This window comes from Euprymna scolopes, chromosome 23, assembly GCF_053919585.1.
Source record: "Euprymna scolopes isolate OS-2025 chromosome 23, ASM5391958v1, whole genome shotgun sequence".
Lineage (NCBI taxonomy): Eukaryota > Metazoa > Mollusca > Cephalopoda > Sepiida > Sepiolidae > Euprymna > Euprymna scolopes.
Window position 1 is genome coordinate 79,470,474 of NC_136504.1, and position 20,643 is coordinate 79,491,116.

The window sequence follows — 20,643 nt, forward strand, 5'->3', positions numbered from 1 at the left end:
TGTTTTTTTTTTTTTTGCGACATTATCACTAGAAGATTTCCTTACAGAATAACAAACATTTTCTATTTGTGTTTTTTTTTGTTTTTTTTTGCGACATTATCACTAGAAGATTGCCTTACAGAATAACAAACATTTTCTATTTGTGTTTTTTTTTTTGTTTTTTTTGCGACATTATCACTAGAAGATTGTCTTACAGAATAACAAACATTTTCTATTTGTGTTTTTTTTGTTTTTTTTTGCGACATTATCACTAGAAGATTGCCTTACAGAATAACAAACATTTTCTATTTGTGTTTTTTTTTTGTTTTTTTTTTGCGACATTATCACTAGAAGATTGCTTTACAGAATAACAAACATTTTCTATTTGTGTTCTTTTTTGTTTTTTTTTTGCGACATTATCACTAGAAGATTGCCTTACAGAATAACAAACATTTTCTATTTGTGTTTTTTTTTGTTTTTTTTGCGACATTATCACTAGAAGATTGCCTTACAGAATAACAAACATTTTCTATTTGTGTTTTTTTTGGTTTTTTTTGCGACATTATCACTAGAAGATTGCCTTACAGAATAACAAACATTTTCTATTTGTGTTTTTTTTTGTTTTTTTTTGCGACATTATCACTAGAAGATTGTCTTACAGAATAACAAACATTTTCTATTTGTGTTTTTTTTTGTTTTTTTTTGCGACATTATCACTAGAAGATTGCCTTACAGAATAACAAACATTTTCTATTTGTGTTTTTTTTTTGTTTTTTTTGCGACATTATCACTAGAAGATTGCCTTACAGAATAACAAACATTTTCTATTTGTGTTTTTTTTTGTTGTTTTTTGCGACATTATCACTAGAAGATTGCTTTACAGAATAACAAACATTTTCTATTTGTGTTCTTTTTTGTTTTTTTTGCGACATTATCACTAGAAGATTGTCTTACAGAATAACAAACATTTTCTATTTGTGTTTTTTTTTGTTTTTTTTTGCGACATTATCACTAGAAGATTGCCTTACAGAATAACAAACAATTTCTATTTGTGTTTTTTTTGTTTTTTTTGCGACATTATCACTAGAAGATTGCCTTACAGAATAACAAACATTTTCTATTTGTGTTTTTTTTTGTTTTTTTGCGAAATTATCACTAGAAGATTGTCTTACAGAATAACAAACATTTTCTATTTGTGTTTTTTTTTGTTTTTTTTTTGCGACATTATCACTAGAAGATTGCCTTACAGTATAACAAACATTTTCTATTTGTGTTTTTTTTTGTTTTTTTTGCGACATTATCACTAGAAGATTGCCTTACAGAATAACAAACATTTTCTATTTGTGTTTTTTTTGGTTTTTTTTGCGACATTATCACTAGAAGATTGCCTTACAGAATAACAAACATTTTCTATTTGTGTTTTTTTTGTTTTTTTTTGCGACATTATCACTAGAAGATTGCCTTACAGAATAACAAACATTTTCTATTTGTGTTTTTTTTTTTTTTGCGACATTATCACTAGAAGATTGCCTTACAGAATAACAAACATTTTCTATTTGTGTTTTTTTTTGTTTTTTTTTGCGACATTATCACTAGAAGATTGTCTTACAGAATAACAAACATTTTCTATTTGTGTTTTTTTTTGGTTTTTTTTGCGACATTATCACTAGAAGATTGCCTTACAGAATAACAAACATTTTCTATTTGTGTTTTTTTTGTTTTTTTTTGCGACATTATCACTAGAAGATTGTCTTACAGAATAACAAACATTTTCTATTTGTGTTTTTTTTTGTTTTTTTTTGCGACATTATCACTAGAAGATTGCCTTACAGAATAACAAACATTTTCTATTTGTGTTTTTTTTTGTTTTTTTTGCGACATTATCACTAGAAGATTGCCTTACAGAATAACAAACATTTTCTATTTGTGTTTTTTTTTGTTTTTTTTTGCGACATTATCACTAGAAGATTGCCTTACAGAATAACAAACATTTTCTATTTGTGTTTTTTTTTTTTTTGCGACATTATCACTAGAAGATTTCCTTACAGAATAACAAACATTTTCTATTTGTGTTTTTTTTTGTTTTTTTTGCGACATTATCACTAGAAGATTGCCTTACAGAATAACAAACATTTTCTATTTGTGTTTTTTTTTGTTTTTTTTTGCGACATTATCACTAGAAGATTGTCTTACAGAATAACAAACATTTTCTATTTGTGTTTTTTTTGTTTTTTTTTGCGACATTATCACTAGAAGATTGCCTTACAGAATAACAAACATTTTCTATTTGTGTTTTTTTTTTGTTTTTTTTTGCGACATTATCACTAGAAGATTGCTTTACAGAATAACAAACATTTTCTATTTGTGTTCTTTTTTGTTTTTTTTTTGCGACATTATCACTAGAAGATTGCCTTACAGAATAACAAACATTTTCTATTTGTGTTTTTTTTTGTTTTTTTTGCGACATTATCACTAGAAGATTGCCTTACAGAATAACAAACATTTTCTATTTGTGTTTTTTTTGGTTTTTTTTGCGACATTATCACTAGAAGATTGCCTTACAGAATAACAAACATTTTCTATTTGTGTTTTTTTTTGTTTTTTTTTGCGACATTATCACTAGAAGATTGTCTTACAGAATAACAAACATTTTCTATTTGTGTTTTTTTTTGTTTTTTTTTTGCGACATTATCACTAGAAGATTGCCTTACAGAATAACAAACATTTTCTATTTGTGTTTTTTTTTTGTTTTTTTTGCGACATTATCACTAGAAGATTGCCTTACAGAATAACAAACATTTTCTATTTGTGTTTTTTTTTGTTGTTTTTTGCGACATTATCACTAGAAGATTGCTTTACAGAATAACAAACATTTTCTATTTGTGTTCTTTTTTGTTTTTTTTGCGACATTATCACTAGAAGATTGTCTTACAGAATAACAAACATTTTCTATTTGTGTTTTTTTTTGTTTTTTTTTGCGACATTATCACTAGAAGATTGCCTTACAGAATAACAAACAATTTCTATTTGTGTTTTTTTTGTTTTTTTTGCGACATTATCACTAGAAGATTGCCTTACAGAATAACAAACATTTTCTATTTGTGTTTTTTTTTGTTTTTTTGCGACATTATCACTAGAAGATTGTCTTACAGAATAACAAACATTTTCTATTTGTGTTTTTTTTTGTTTTTTTTTTGCGACATTATCACTAGAAGATTGCCTTACAGTATAACAAACATTTTCTATTTGTGTTTTTTTTTGTTTTTTTTGCGACATTATCACTAGAAGATTGCCTTACAGAATAACAAACATTTTCTATTTGTGTTTTTTTTGGTTTTTTTTGCGACATTATCACTAGAAGATTGCCTTACAGAATAACAAACATTTTCTATTTGTGTTTTTTTTGTTTTTTTTTGCGACATTATCACTAGAAGATTGCCTTACAGAATAACAAACATTTTCTATTTGTGTTTTTTTTTTTTTTGCGACATTATCACTAGAAGATTGCCTTACAGAATAACAAACATTTTCTATTTGTGTTTTTTTTTGTTTTTTTTTGCGACATTATCACTAGAAGATTGTCTTACAGAATAACAAACATTTTCTATTTGTGTTTTTTTTTGGTTTTTTTTGCGACATTATCACTAGAAGATTGCCTTACAGAATAACAAACATTTTCTATTTGTGTTTTTTTTGTTTTTTTTTGCGACATTATCACTAGAAGATTGTCTTACAGAATAACAAACATTTTCTATTTGTGTTTTTTTTTGTTTTTTTTTGCGACATTATCACTAGAAGATTGCCTTACAGAATAACAAACATTTTCTATTTGTGTTTTTTTTTGTTTTTTTTGCGACATTATCACTAGAAGATTGCCTTACAGAATAACAAACATTTTCTATTTGTGTTTTTTTTTGTTTTTTTTTGCGACATTATCACTAGAAGATTGCCTTACAGAATAACAAACATTTTCTATTTGTGTTTTTTTTTTTTTTTGCGACATTATCACTAGAAGATTTCCTTACAGAATAACAAACATTTTCTATTTGTGTTTTTTTTTGTTTTTTTTTGCGACATTATCACTAGAAGATTGCCTTACAGAATAACAAACATTTTCTATTTGTGTTTTTTTTTGTTTTTTTTTGCGACATTATCACTAGAAGATTGTCTTACAGAATAACAAACATTTTCTATTTGTGTTTTTTTTGTTTTTTTTTGCGACATTATCACTAGAAGATTGCTTTACAGAATAACAAACATTTTCTATTTGTGTTTTTTTTTGTTTTTTTTTGCGACATTATCACTAGAAGATTGCTTTACAGAATAACAAACATTTTCTATTTGTGTTCTTTTTTGTTTTTTTTTTGCGACATTATCACTAGAAGATTGCCTTACAGAATAACAAACATTTTCTATTTGTGTTTTTTTTTGTTTTTTTTTTGCGACATTATCACTAGAAGATTGTCTTACAGAATAACAAACATTTTCTATTTGTGTTTTTTTTTGTTTTTTTTTGCGACATTATCACTAGAAGATTGCCTTACAGAATAACAAACATTTTCTATTTGTGTTTTTTTTTGTTTTTTTTGCGACATTATCACTAGAAGATTGTCTTACAGAATAACAAACATTTTCTATTTGTGTTTTTTTTTGTTTTTTTTGCGACATTATCACTAGAAGATTGCCTTACAGAATAACAAACATTTTCTATTTGTGTTTTTTTTTGTTTTTTTTTGCGACATTATCACTAGAAGATTGCCTTACAGAATAACAAACATTTTCTATTTGTGTTTTTTTTTTTTTGCGACATTATCACTAGAAGATTGCCTTACAGAATAACAAACATTTTCTATTTGTGTTTTTTTTTGTTTTTTTTTTGCGACATTATCACTAGAAGATTGTCTTACAGAATAACAAACATTTTCTATTTGTGTTTTTTTTTGTTTTTTTTTTGCGACATTATCACCAGAAGATTGCCTTACAGAATAACAAACATTTTCTATTTGTGTTTTTTTTTGGTTTTTTTTGCGACATTATCACTAGAAGATTGTCTTACAGAATAACAAACATTTTCTATTTGTGTTTCTTTTGTTTTTTTTTGCGACATTATCACTAGAAGATTGCCTTACAGAATAACAAACATTTTCTATTTGTGTTTTTTTTTGTTTTTTTTTCGACATTATCACTAGAAGATTGCTTTACAGAATAACAAACATTTTCTATTTGTGTTCTTTTTTGTTTTTTTTTGCGACATTATCACTAGAAGATTGTCTTACAGAATAACAAACATTTTCTATTTGTGTTTTTTTTGTTTTTTTTGCGACATTATCACTAGAAGATTGCCTTACAGAATAACAAACATTTTCTATTTGTGTTTTTTTTTGTTTTTTTTTTGCGACATTATCACTAGAAGATAGTCTTTCAGAATAACAAACATTTTCTATTTGTGTTTTGTTTGTTTTTTTTTGCGACATTATCACTAGAAGATTGCCTTACAGAATAACAAACATTTTCTATTTGTGTTTTTTTTGTTTTTTTTTGCGACATTATCACTAGAAGATTGTCTTACAGTATAACAAACATTTTCTATTTGTGTTTTTTTTTGTTTTTTTTTTGCGACATTATCACTAGAAGATTGTCTTACAGAATAACAAACATTTTCTATTTGTGTTTTTTTTTGTTTTTTTGCGACATTATCACTAGAAGATTGCCTTACAGAATAACAAACATTTTCTATTTGTGTTTTTTTTGTTTTTTTGCGACATTATCACTAGAAGATTGCCTTACAGAATAACAAACATTTTCTATTTGTGTTTTTTTTTTTTGCGACATTATCACTAGAAGATTGCCTTACAGAATAACAAACATTTTCTATTTGTGTTTTTTTTTGGTTTTTTTTGCGACATTATCACTAGAAGATTGTCTTACAGAATAACAAACATTTTCTATTTGTGTTTTTTTTTGTTTTTTTTTTGCGACATTATCACTAGAAGATTGCCTTACAGAATAACAAACATTTTCTATTTGTGTTTTTTTTTGTTTTTTTTGCGACATTATCACTAGAAGATTGTCTTACAGAATAACAAACATTTTCTATTTGTGTTTTTTTTGTTTTTTTTTGCGACATTATCACTAGAAGATTGCCTTACAGAATAACAAACATTTTCTATTTGTGTTTTTTTTTGTTGTTTTTTGCGACATTATCACTAGAAGATTGCTTTACAGAATAACAAACATTTTCTATTTGTGTTCTTTTTTGTTTTTTTTGCGACATTATCACTAGAAGATTGTCTTACAGAATAACAAACATTTTCTATTTGTGTTTTTTTTTGTTTTTTTTTACGACATTATCACTAGAAGATTGCCTTACAGAATAACAAACAATTTCTATTTGTGTTTTTTTTGTTTTTTTTGCGACATTATCACTAGAAGATTGCCTTACAGAATAACAAACATTTTCTATTTGTGTTTTTTTTTGTTTTTTTTTGCGACATTATCACTAGAAGATTGTCTTACAGAATAACAAACATTTTCTATTTGTGTTTTTTTTTGTTTTTTTTTTGCGACATTATCACTAGAAGATTGCCTTACAGTATAACAAACATTTTCTATTTGTGTTTTTTTTTGTTTTTTTTGCGACATTATCACTAGAAGATTGTCTTACAGAATAACAAACATTTTCTATTTGTGTTTTTTTTGGGTTTTTTTGCGACATTATCACTAGAAGATTGCCTTACAGAATAACAAACATTTTCTATTTGTGTTTTTTTTGTTTTTTTTTGCGACATTATCACTAGAAGATTGCCTTACAGAATAACAAACATTTTCTATTTGTGTTTTTTTTTTTTTGCGACATTATCACTAGAAGATTGCCTTACAGAATAACAAACATTTTCTATTTGTGTTTTTTTTTGTTTTTTTTTGCGACATTATCACTAGAAGATTGTCTTACAGAATAACAAACATTTTCTATTTGTGTTTTTTTTTGGTTTTTTTTGCGACATTATCACTAGAAGATTGCCTTACAGAATAACAAACATTTTCTATTTGTGTTTTTTTTTGTTTTTTTTTGCGACATTATCACTAGAAGATTGTCTTACAGAATAACAAACATTTTCTATTTGTGTTTTTTTTGTTTTTTTTTGCGACATTATCACTAAAAGATTGCCTTACAGAATAACAAACATTTTCTATTTGTGTTTTTTTTTTGTTTTTTTTGCGACATTATCACTAGAAGATTGCTTTACAGAATAACAAACATTTTCTATATGTGTTCTTTTTTGTTTTTTTGCGACATTATCACTAGAAGATTGTCTTACAGAATAACAAACATTTTCTATTTGTGTTTTTTTTTGTTTTTTTTTGCGACATTATCACTAGAAGATTGCCTTACAGAATAACAAACATTTTCTATTTGTGTTTTTTTTTGTTTTTTTTGCGACATTATCACTAGAAGATTGCCTTACAGAATAACAAACATTTTCTATTTGTGTTTTTTTTTGTTTTTTTTTGCGACATTATCACTAGAAGATTGCCTTACAGAATAACAAACATTTTCTATTTGTGTTTTTTTTTGTTTTTTTTGCGACATTATCACTAGAAGATTGTCTTACAGAATAACAAACATTTTCTATTTGTGTTTTTTTTGTGTTTTTTTGCGACATTATCACTAGAAGATTGCCTTACAGAATAACAAACATTTTCTATTTGTGTTTTTTTTTTGTTTTTTTTTGCGACATTATCACTAGAAGATTGCCTTACAGAATAACAAACATTTTCTATTTGTGTTTTTTTTTTTTTGCGACATTATCACTAGAAGATTTCCTTACAGAATAACAAACATTTTCTATTTGTGTTTTTTTTTGTTTTTTTTTGCGACATTATCACTAGAAGATTGTCTTACAGAATAACAAACATTTTCTATTTGTGTTTTTTTTTTGTTTTTTTTTGCGACATTATCACTAGAAGATTGCCTTACAGAATAACAAACATTTTCTATTTGTGTTTTTTTTTGTTTTTTTTTGCGACATTATCACTAGAAGATTGTCTTACAGAATAACAAACATTTTCTCTTTGTGTTTTTTTGTTTTTTTTTGCGACATTATCACTAGAAGATTGCCTTACAGAATAACAAACATTTTCTATTTGTGTTTTTTTTTGTTTTTTTTTTGCGACATTATCACTAGAAGATTGCTTTACAGAATAACAAACATTTTCTATTTGTGTTCTTTTTTGTTTTTTTTTTGCGACATTATCACTAGAAGATTGCCTTACAGAATAACAAACATTTTCTATTTGTGTTTTTTTTTGTTTTTTTTTTTGCGACATTATCACTAGAAGATTGTCTTACAGAATAACAAACATTTTCTATTTGTGTTTTTTTTTGTTTTTTTTTTGCGACATTATCACTAGAAGATTGCCTTACAGAATAACAAACATTTTCTATTTGTGTTTTTTTTTGTTTTTTTTGCGACATTATCACTAGAAGATTGTCTTACAGAATAACAAACATTTTCTATTTGTGTTTTTTTTTGTTTTTTTTGCGACATTATTACTAGAAGATTGCCTTACAGAATAACAAACATTTTCTATTTGTGTTTTTTTTTGTTTTTTTTTGCGACATTATCACTAGAAGATTGCCTTACAGAATAACAAACATTTTCTATTTGTGTTTTTTTTTTTTTTTGCGACATTATCACTAGAAGATTGCCTTACAGAATAACAAACATTTTCTATTTGTGTTTTTTTTTGTTTTTTTTTGCGACATTATCACTAGAAGATTGTCTTACAGAATAACAAACATTTTCTATTTGTGTTTTTTTTTGTTTTTTTTTGCGACATTATCACCAGAAGATTGCCTTACAGAATAACAAACATTTTCTATTTGTGTTTTTTTTTGTTTTTTTTGCGACATTATCACTAGAAGATTGTCTTACAGAATAACAAACATTTTCTATTTGTGTTTTTTTTGTTTTTTTTGCGACATTATCACTAGAAGATTGCCTTACAGAATAACAAACATTTTCTATTTGTGTTTTTTTTTGTTTTTTTTTCGACATTATCACTAGAAGATTGCTTTACAGAATAACAAACATTTTCTATTTGTGTTCTTTTTTGTTTTTTTTGCGACATTATCACTAGAAGATTGTCTTACAGAATAACAAACATTTTCTATTTGTGTTTTTTTTGTTTTTTTTTGCGACATTATCACTAGAAGATTGCCTTACAGAATAACAAACATTTTCTATTTGTGTTTTTTTTTTGGTTTTTTTTGCGACATTATCACTAGAAGATTGCCTTACAGAATAACAAACATTTTCTATTTGTGTTTTTTTTTGTTTTTTTTTGCGACATTATCACTAGAAGATTGTCTTACAGAATAACAAACATTTTCTATTTGTGTTTTTTTTGTTTTTTTTTTGCGACATTATCACTAGAAGATTGCCTTACAGAATAACAAACATTTTCTATTTGTGTTTTTTTTGTTTTTTTTTGCGACATTATCACTAGAAGATTGTCTTACAGAATAACAAACATTTTCTATTTGTGTTTTTTTTTTTGTTTTTTTTTGCGACATTATCACTAGGAGATTGTCTTACAGAATAACAAACATTTTCTATTTGTGTTTTTTTTTGTTTTTTTGCGACATTATCACTAGAAGATTGCCTTACAGAATAACAAACATTTTCTATTTGTGTTTTTTTTTGTTTTTTTTGCGACATTATCACTAGAAGATTGCCTTACAGAATAACAAACATTTTCTATTTGTGTTTTTTTTTGTTTTTTTTTGCGACATTATCACTAGAAGATTGCCTTACAGAATAACAAACATTTTCTATTTGTGTTTTTTTTTGTTTTTTTTTGCGACATTATCACTAGAAGATAGTCTTACAGAATAACAAACATTTTCTATTTGTGTTTTTTTTGTTTTTTTTTTGCGACATTATCACTAGAAGATTGCCTTACAGAATAACAAACATTTTCTATTTGTGTTTTTTTTTGTTTTTTTTTGCGACATTATCACTAGAAGATTGTCTTACAGTATAACAAACATTTTCTATTTGTGTTTTTTTTTGTTTTTTTTTGCGACATTATCACTAGAAGATTGTCTTACAGAATAACAAACATTTTCTATTTGTGTTTTTTTTTGTTTTTTTGCGACATTATCACTAGAAGATTGCCTTACAGAATAACAAACATTTTCTATTTGTGTTTTTTTTTGTTTTTTTGCGACATTATCACTAGAAGATTGCCTTACAGAATAACAAACATTTTCTATTTGTGTTTTTTTTTTGTTTTTTTGCGACATTATCACTAGAAAATTGTCTTACAGAATAACAAACATTTTCTATTTGTGTTTTTTTTGTTTTTTTGCGACATTATCACTAGAAGATTGCCTTACAGAATAACAAACATTTTCTATTTGTGTTTTTTTTTTGTTTTTTTTTGCGACATTATCACTAGAAGATTGTCTTACAGAATAACAAACATTTTCTATTTGTGTTTTTTTTTGTTTTTTTTTGCGACATTATCACTAGAAGATTGTCTTACAGAATAACAAACATTTTCTATTTGTGTTTTTTTTTGTTTTTTTTTGCGACATTATCACTAGAAGATTGCCTTACAGAATAACAAACATTTTCTATTTGTGTTTTTTTTGTTTTTTTTTGCGACATTATCACTAGAAGATTGTCTTACAGAATAACAAACATTTTCTATTTGTGTTTTTTTTTGTTTTTTTTTGCGACATTATCACTAGAAGATTGTCTTACAGAATAACAAACATTTTCTATTTGTGTTTTTTTTTGTTTTTTTTTTGCGACATTATCACTAGAAGATTGTCTTACAGAATAACAAACATTTTCTATTTGTGTTTTTTTTTTGTTTTTTTGCGACATTATCACTAGAAGATTGTCTTACAGAATAACAAACATTTTCTATTTGTGTTTTTTTTTGTTTTTTTTTGCGACATTATCACTAGAAGATTGTCTTACAGAATAACAAACATTTTCTATTTGTGTTTTTTTTTGTTTTTTTTGCGACATTATCACTAGAAGATTGCCTTATTTGTGTTTTTTTTTGTTTTTTTTTGCGACATTATCACTAGAAGATTGCCTTACAGAATAACAAACATTTTCTATTTGTGTTTTTTTTTTATTAGAGTTTCCTTCTAAATGGATTGCCTTCACCACAGCTTAGGGGCATCATCTACCTCTACTATGACAATCCTCTGAAATATCGGAGAGAAGCTATCAGGTGCTACTCTTTAATCAGAGGTGACCTGATCCATGCAAGACAAGAGCATTCACATCCTTAAGATATTGTACATACTCACATAACTAAACAAACACATCACCTAGTATTACTCAATGGCCACCCATCTGGTACTAGCCAGATTCAACATCACTTAACTTCGGTGATCTAATGAGAACTGGTGTGTCAGTATGATTGTCGTATATGACTGAAAATGATCGATAATGGTGAAAGCAACATCCATTAGCATCAATAGAGGATTGGATGCTTTATAACTTATTTTGTACTAGATGGGCCTACTTGGCGTTGCCCGAGATTCATTTGTTGCACATATTAAAAGTAATTTACATTAAAAGTAAAGTAAAAAAGAAATTGGGAAACAAAGTAAAAATGTAATAATGTATAAGTTACATATGAATGAGAAACACATACACAGAAACATGCGAATTGCTAACAAAATGGTGTATAGAGAAAAGATAGAAAAGAAAAAAAAGATGTAAATAAATGATTAAAATTAAGTCAAATAATGCAAGGGAAATAAGTCATATTTTAAGCTGCAAATATTTATCAAAGACATTTTGGTTTTGTGAAAACATGCTAAAAGGAAAAAAAAAAGACAAAATGGATAATTAGAATCAAATAGCGACGTGTAAGATGTGATACTATTTAGATCTAAATTCTAAAATCCGACAAGATAATTTAATATACTAGATGAGAGGAGTTTGTAGCAGATAAATACGAAAGTGTGTACATGCTTAAATTTTCCACTGCTAGCTCTGAACTTTCTGACACTGTTTACATGCCTTTGTTTTTCTCTCTTTTCTCCATGAACTTTGAGGTGAATGATTACTTTTCGACCTCCTTCTCTTTGCTGAGTCGAGCATAGGTAGCAAAGGAAAACGGATACAGGAATTTAGATTTAAAGAATGTATAGTAATCCTATTATAAATTTCTGTACTGTCTGTGTGTGTGTGTGTGTGTGTGTGTGAGTGTGACGCGGTTTAAGGCAGCCTACAGGCAAACCACCCAGGCAATTTAGGGACCAAAATGAAGCTTATGACCCAGCAGACGTTTTAGTGGTATTTATATCCATGTTTGGTGTATGGAAATGCAAAATAGATGCAAAGAAATGCAAAGTAGTAGTGGTGATAGGAGTTAAATTGGTGGGAATAGCAGCAGAGACAAAAATAGTGGTGATGATAGGAGTTAAATTGGTGGGTGTAGCATCAGCAGCCGGTAGGCAAAGTGGTGGTGAGAGCATTAAATCGATGGGAGTAGCAGCAGCAGCAGCAGCAGCAGCAGCAGCAGCAGCAGCCAACGATTAATATTGGTTGAAAAATACAAGATTTGTTTTTATTTAAAAAAAATTACTCCCAACGCCTGATTAACAAAACAAAAAAAAAGGACTTTCTCTGATTTGCACCCCCCCAAAGGTTTCGATTAATATTGGTTGAAAAATACAAGATTTTTTTTGTATACTTTAAAAGAAAAATTACTTCCATTTTCTCCGTCTGATTAAAAGAAAAAAAAAAAAAAAAAAAAGAAAAAAAAAAGGACTTTCTCTGATTTGACCAGGGTGGTCAGTTTAGACCACCGGTCATTAAATAAAATAATACACTTTTACCCATGTATCTCATATTTATTTCGTTAATATTCGTTGAAAATACAATATTTTTTTGTTAAAGTAGTTCAAGGAGACATCTCCTATAGGAGAACCGACGTAAAAATAAGTAATTGCTAACTTTAGTTTCGTAAATATTGGTTGTATAAATACACTGTACTTACTCGCTTTTCTTTCATAATGTGCAGCCATCTGGCTGCAACGGGGCTACTTGTTATTAAAACAAATACAAGATGGTTTCTTTAGAATAGATGGTCCCTCAGTATCAGTGTGATGTCATTGTTGCCCTCCTACACTGACCTGGCAATGTGATCAACGAGTATTGATAGTGAGTGAAGCTTGGACCGTCGGAAAATGTTAGCTAGGAAATATAGTTCACAATATGAAAAGTAGAAAACAGTAAAGTTACATAATCTTTTGTACATTTATTCTCAAGAATAAATACTGTTGATTTATTTTCTTATTGAAAATGTAACAGATTTTAAATGGCCGTTTTTTAATATACTTTTAAAATGATTAAATAAAGTCTGAAACTGACTAAGTCTGATGACAATAGTTGACTAAAAACATCAGCGAATTGAACTGCTGTATAAAAAATCAAATTAACCGAAAACCAATGCGTATAAAATATACTCTCGTTTTCGTGTGGTCGACTTATCGCACGAACCTCCTTCAACTCAGTAGTTACCAGTGGCTTATACAATGATTAATAACAAGGGAATGGAGCTGTATAGAAAATCTCTTGTTTCAAAACTGTAATTTCGTTTTTACATGGAAATATAGCGAGCATTTTTTTTAGATGCTCTTTTATGAAACAAGCCAATGGTGACTATATTACACATCGTTTGTCCAATTTTGTTTGTTGAAATAAGACAGGAGTTGCTCTATCTTAATGGAGGGTGGATCTAATGGAAACCATCTCTTCAGATCTAAGATTTGTACAGAAAACTATTTTATTTCAAATTTTTATATTGCACAGTTAAATGAAGTAATTTGTCTAGTATTGTGCTAACTTAATGTATTAACTATACTATGAATGGTGTCAAATATACTTTTCACCGTATCTACAACTAACTTTGAAAGTATATATTATTACTAAACAAAATCGTACCTCTTCACTGCAGAGATTTTCAGATGCCATAAGGCTTTCTACTCTAATGGTTTCTTTTCTCGAACTGAATTTTTTCCTGCTTCATGTTTCTATCGCTGCACCAAAACGCAGTAATTTAAATCCAATGTAAACAAAAATCTCACTGCTAAACTCCCCAATCCCTATGTATACCGTGGGTATGCCCCCACAGGTATGATCCCCACAGGTATAATCCCTAATCATATTTGTGGGGGCATACACAATATGATACTATTAGGACTGCACGCCTGTGGAACTCTTCGGTTTTCCTGCTTTCCAGCTGACTACAATATGGTTGTCTTCAAGTCCAACGTAAACAAGTTCTTGATGAGCCGTTCCACTTAAGTTAACAAATTTACCGAATTTCCATTACTAACGATTACTATATTGTCCAATTGACTACTGTACACTCTTAAAACTTTATCCTCGAGTGGCCCCTGGGCCTTGATAAGTGGTGATACCTATGTACAAAAAAAAAGACACACATCTCAGTAGTAATATGCCTTGTTTGAGATGAATCAAAATAAAAAAAAAAAAAACGTAAGATCCAACTAAAGGAATACAAGCGCATTGGAATTACTTACTTGGGTCTTTTTTTAAACAGTTTATGCAGTTGATCTACCATGTTGTGAGAAATACCAGGAAATTCGTTCTTGAAATTCTTGTCGATAGTTTTATCTTCTGTGACGAGATTATCATAGTTGGTTCGATAATCGTAGATCATGGTTTCAATTTTAACCAAAACATTAAATAATTCTCTCTGGAAAAAAAAAAGCAGCATTTTATTCTAATCCTAACAAAACAGTTGGAGGAAAATCTATCTATATCTATCTATCTATACTCCTATAAATTCTTTTTGCTTTTATGTGTATTGGTATTCATATTAAAAACTCTCTTTTCTATTTATTAAAAAAGAAAATACAATGTTCTTATATATGGGTCGCAGAATTGCATTCACTAGCAAAAGATCTAGCTAATTTGCATATTCTTTTAAACATTCATTTTAATTAATTCCCTATTTGTTTTTTCGGTTTTCTTATGGGATGATCATCTTTAGTCAATTATTAAGTGTAATTATATTCATGCAGATATTCTACATGATTTATACTTGCATAATATTTGCATAAAATGTGTGCAGTAAACACAAAATTGTTTCCATATATATTTATCTATACGTATATATTTTTGTTTAATCTATAAAAGTGAACGTGTCTGTGTGTCTGTCTGTCTGTGACCGTTTTATGTTTGTTTGTTTTTTTTTGCTCAGCATACGCCTCCAAACACCCGGACAACGCCGGGAACCCATGTTGTATATCTATAAAAGTGAACGTGTCTCTGTGTGTGTCTGTGTCAGTGTGTGTGTGTGTACATTTTCCTGTGCAATAACTCTATCAATTTAAAGTCTACAGACTCGAAATTTGATATACAGGGTACTGAGATTTGGAAAAATCTTTGTAATCCGTTTTCAGCCAGAAATTTGGCTGTTAAGAGTCAAAGTTCAACGATTTGCCCTTTGAGAACTCTACCAAACTCCTCCGACAATTTTAAGTCTAAACACTTGAAATTTTAGATATAGGTTCGTTGGATATTGATCTAACTTAATAACTTGATTTGAGCTCAAAACAATAAATGTTAAAGGGCCATAATAGGGGTCAAAGTTAAAACAAATTGACCTCTGCGGTCTCTACCAAATTACCCAGACAATTTCTGGTTTAAACATTTGAAATTTTACATAAAGGGTATTCAGAGATAGGGCAAGCTTTTTAATTGGTTTGGGTCGAAAATTTTAGCTACCAATATATAAATGTAGGTATGTATGCATGTCTGCTCAAATCTTTCGACAGAGGTGACGGATTTTCACAAGATCAGTATCGCTTTGAAGATCGACTTTTCAGACGACAAATATCGAAGAATTGTCTAAAAACATTAATTTCTTCACCTTCAACTGAGCACTTTTCTACAGGGAGGGGTCGCTTTTTTCGTCGATATTGTCGAAAGTCATCCCCTCTTTTCGATTGTCTAGCCTTAATTTAAACCTACGTCACTTCCAGTTTGGCGGTGGTCGTAATAGCAAAGACGTCAGGTTTTTCCCGTTCTTTTCCTCCTTCACGGTACGGGTTCGAGCCTGCCTTCCTACTACCACTTTTTTTTCCTGCTCAACACACATCTCCAAACACCCGGACATCACCGGGCTGAAATGCTAGTATGAGAATAAATGTGTTTCTATTAAGAGTGTTGAGTCATAGTTAACTCCGTTTAGAGATATTTAGTTTTAATTTTAGAGGGCAGTACTGCCGTGAGATTTTGTATTCTTACTGCCACTCTAGTCCGCGAGGTATTCAGAAAGAAGATTCTTGTCTCTTATTGGCATGACCTCCAAATCAATTTGGCTATCTGGTATTGTTTTTAAACCCGAACCAACTTTGCTAGTAAAATTATTTCTGTTGATGCAATGGTCAAGTGACCCAACAGCTTTGTTCATATTTTTTTTAAGTGGTCCATCGCCACTATTATTGCTATAGCGGTAAATCTTTGCATAAACCGTCATTCATACAGACTTTCATTTTTCAAACAACTCGTTCATTTTTGTATATTTTTTTTACAGTTGCTTTCTTTGTTTATTTTTCATGTATTTACATGTGTTTAATCGTTCTTTAATCACCTAGTCAGCATTTCTTACATACAAATTATAAGTAAATGTAGATGTTACATCAAGTGTTTCTTTTTATCTTTCTTTTCTGACATGTGTGTCATATTTGTTGATGCAATGATGTACATACAAAAAGTGTCACGTGCACAGTAAACAAAGTATTGTTAACGTGTGTGCAGCCAAAATTATCATTCAAACTTTATAAGTGAGCAGAAAAATGAGAAGCAGTAAGAGGCTTATGTTATCCGTGATATACAACGTTTTATTCAGTTTATTTTGGGCTTTCATTCTAGCCATATATCCGCCTTTAAGTTGTGGGAAGGAAAATATTCTAGAATGCTCCATGTATGCATCTATAAAAAGCTAAGACAAACTGACAGCTTAACAGATTTTCAATAACAGCCAAGTGATACCATGTCTCCACATTGAAGTAAATCATTTTTTCCCACCAAAACGAAAATATTGATTGGGGAAATTACTACTGTATGTCGCAATGCTTGCACCATACTCAATCATCAGTGTCAGCGACGGTAAAGAAAATTGCAAACAGCAACCAGAGGACATGCTATGGTCAGTATATCAAAGTAAAATGCTTATTTCTTGTCAACAAATTTAACCAAATGAAATCTAAAGTTGGAGAAATAATACCAATTTATTTTCTATGCATGAATTGGCAATAGCAACACAAGTGATATATATTTGCCATAAATGAAAACCTACATCAAATTTATTTTCTATGCATGAATTGGCAATAGCAACACAAGTGATATATATTTGCCATAAATGAAAACCTACATCAAATTTATTTTCTATGCATGAATTGGCAATAGCAACACAAGTGATATATATTTGCCATAAATGAAAACCTACATCAAATTTATTTTCTATGCATGAATTGGCAATAGCAACACAAGTGATATATATTTGCCATAAATGAAAACCTACATCAAATTTATTTTCTATGCATGAATTGGCAATAGCAACACAAGTGATATATATTTGCCATAAATGAAAACCTACATCAAACAACAACCAGCAACATGTACTTGATCACCCAAGCTATTGCTGATAACGCACACACATACATCTTTCTATTTAAGAATATTTCACTTCATTGAACAATGTGAAAGGCATTTTCATACACAAACTCTGTACACAACTCGTTGAATGCCTATTAGACTACCCTCGAGTGTCTAAGGTCTCTCTGTAATCTCTTGATTACATATTCAAAATAACATAGCATTCGAAGCCCAAATAAGTTCCTCTCGATATGGCTACACACTGGCTTATATGGAAAATGGATCACCTTCTCCAAGTAATATTGCTTCTAGTAACAATATTAAGCTGGATACTCCACCAGACTAGATAAATTCTTGTCCTAGAATACCACAAGAAAGATATACTATAACATAGTTAAATGATCTGGGGAGAGGAAAACAATAACAGGCTTCACCTTTTTACTGGAATATTCGAATATCTATGTAGAGATCAAGTATTAGCCCTAGGAAAGAGCCGCTGGATTTATGAAAAATTATGCGGAATTAAAATAATAATAAAAAACTGTACGCATGAACATAAAACACCACAGATTTTTTCTCTGAATAAAAATATTGCTACCTTTTCAGCCATTGTTTATGATATTTTATTGATTGATTATTTGCAAAAAATATTGTTGAACAAATAAACATCCAATAGCAGAATATTGTAATAAATTTGATTAAATAAATATACTGTTCAAGTCATACTGCACTTCGATATTCAATTATGTTCTTGAATTTTGTCTATTGAAATAAATAAATCGTCAAATTAAGAGCTACAATTTGTGTATTTGTGCATGACAGAATAACATTTTAATTGAAAAAGTTTCATGAATTGTAAAAACCTCCAGAATTAATATTTTTGATTCCTCGTATGATCTTACTAAAATACAACGTTGTTTTTCTTATCTTGATATAGGGTTTTGGTTTCAATTCAACCCCAAACAGATAGACATAGACACAGACACTCATACTATAGACATATATTGTTTTCTAGGGATTGGGGCATCAAATAAGTGTAGACTTCAACTTTGGACATCTGAATAAGTTGGAAAGCATTACTAAGAATTAAGAATACCATAGCAGACATACAAACAGATAGACAAATCGACGCCTTTCACCTAAATAGATTTTGTTTTTACCTGTTCTTCGATTTCCTTTTCCTTTCTTAGTATTAACTCCTTTTCTTGACAATCCAGAACATTCTGAACGGTTAAATTTAGTTTCAGTCGGTTTATCTTCAATTTTTCCTAATAAAATAGAATCAAGGTAAAATGATGAATACAGTTTTTCCATGTTTTACTTGATACATAATTTAATAACTTATAAAAGTAGACATTTCGTTTTTTTTTAATTCTGTGACTTTACAGTTTACAATTTCGTACAGAAATGCAAATAACATTATTTAGACTTTGGAGTAGAATTGTTTGTAGAAATGAAAAGAATATTCAGATTTGTTTCATAATCTTACTTCTTTCGGAAATGTCATGTGAATTGAATTGTTTAAAATATTCTTCATCTCATTCACGTTGTAATGCCTAGAATAGTTTTTTTTTTCAATTAATTCATATTAACAACATATGTCCCACTGTAAATAGAAATAAATGTGTATTATGTGTGGTCTATGTGGCAGCAGGCAAGATTTACCTCCCCTTTCTCACTCCGTTATAATTCTGATAATTCTCTTAGATTGTAAATTGGATCTTTTACAATTTACCATTCATGCAGTTATTCCAATGAATTTGCCATTTATTTGTTATGCTTTTTTAAATTATTAGTTTAAAATATGTATCTGGAATTTAGGTGTTTTCATAATGTACAGTAATTTTTTTATAGTTTTATTTATGTTTCTGTTTCCATGAATGCCAATACATTTCAATATGCAACAGAAAATTGTTTTCATGCTGCAGAGGTTATTGATTTTGTTGCCAAGTTGAATAATTAATGAATTATTAATTTTTTAGGACCTCAAATGAACATTCTAAGTTTGTAGAGAACATGAATTTGCTTGACCTTCTGTTTCTGATTATGTCGAATGCTAAATCACCAAGAACATTATCTCAGCAGTCTCATTGTTATGACATCACTTCTGACTTCATCTTCATCTTTAGATTCATCTGTGCGAATGCATATGGAATGTTTTGAAATTTAATCGGGTTTACTTCGTTCTTGGAGAATTTTCCAAATCAAGTATAAAAGCTGATTGTTAAAATTGTCAGGATAAAATTTTCGAGATGATTGTTTATGTGCCTAGAATTAATTTCTATTTAACTGGTAAGCTCCATCGATACAATGCTTTTAAACAAATGTAAATTGTCTTAGATTTTTTTAATGGAGAATTTTATTCTGAGATGAAGTCAATTTTTTAGTATATGTTTGATGATTACCTTTGAGTGACATCATATATGGTGCCACATGGAACGTATTCCTTTCAGCGGCTACATTTTAACACGATTTATTTTAATTAACTCTGAATTTATTTTTATTCTTATTTTAAAATACCTTAAACTAAAATTTTAAACTTCACTTTGTTTTCTAAGTAAAGCTTATCACGGATTCAAGCTATTGATAATATTTTATTGCAGCAAACTATGTTCATGTATTTTTTGTCATAAATAAACTCAAATCGTTTTCTATATAAATATTGGCTGCTTGTTATCACAAAACAAATATGTAAAAAAAACAAAAAAACAAAATATACTTTCTTGTTCTTATACAAAATGCTTAAGATTAGAAAAAGATATATTCAACACAACTTAATGGAGCGGCTGTGTTGCTTGTTAGACTAATAGCATTTTCTGCAACTTGCATTCAACAATGGTTTTGTAAAGAAGAGTTTTCAACAAAAGGGGAAATAACTCGAAATAAAGAGAAACTACTTCAATTATTCAAATAGTAACATGTTGATGATGACTATGACGACGACGACGACGACGACGACGACGATGATGATGATGATGATGACGACGATGAT

The 20,643-nt window shown here is 28.7% G+C and overlaps 1 protein-coding gene across 5 annotated transcripts in view; it reads right to left on the minus strand.

Annotated features, from left to right (window-relative positions):
* Nucleotides 1–20,643, minus strand: part of LOC145246036 (cilia- and flagella-associated protein 43-like) — a 456,783-nt gene that overhangs the window by 170,581 nt on the left and 265,559 nt on the right. For all 5 annotated transcript variants that reach the window (XM_080107869.1, XM_080107868.1, XM_080107867.1 and 2 more), the window contains 2 exons: nt 18,812–18,919; nt 14,567–14,742 (listed from right to left, as the gene is read on the minus strand). In XM_080107869.1, coding sequence (XP_079963995.1) covers nt 14,567–14,742; nt 18,812–18,919 — 284 coding nt within the window. The remainder of the gene's footprint in view (nt 1–14,566; nt 14,743–18,811; nt 18,920–20,643) is intronic.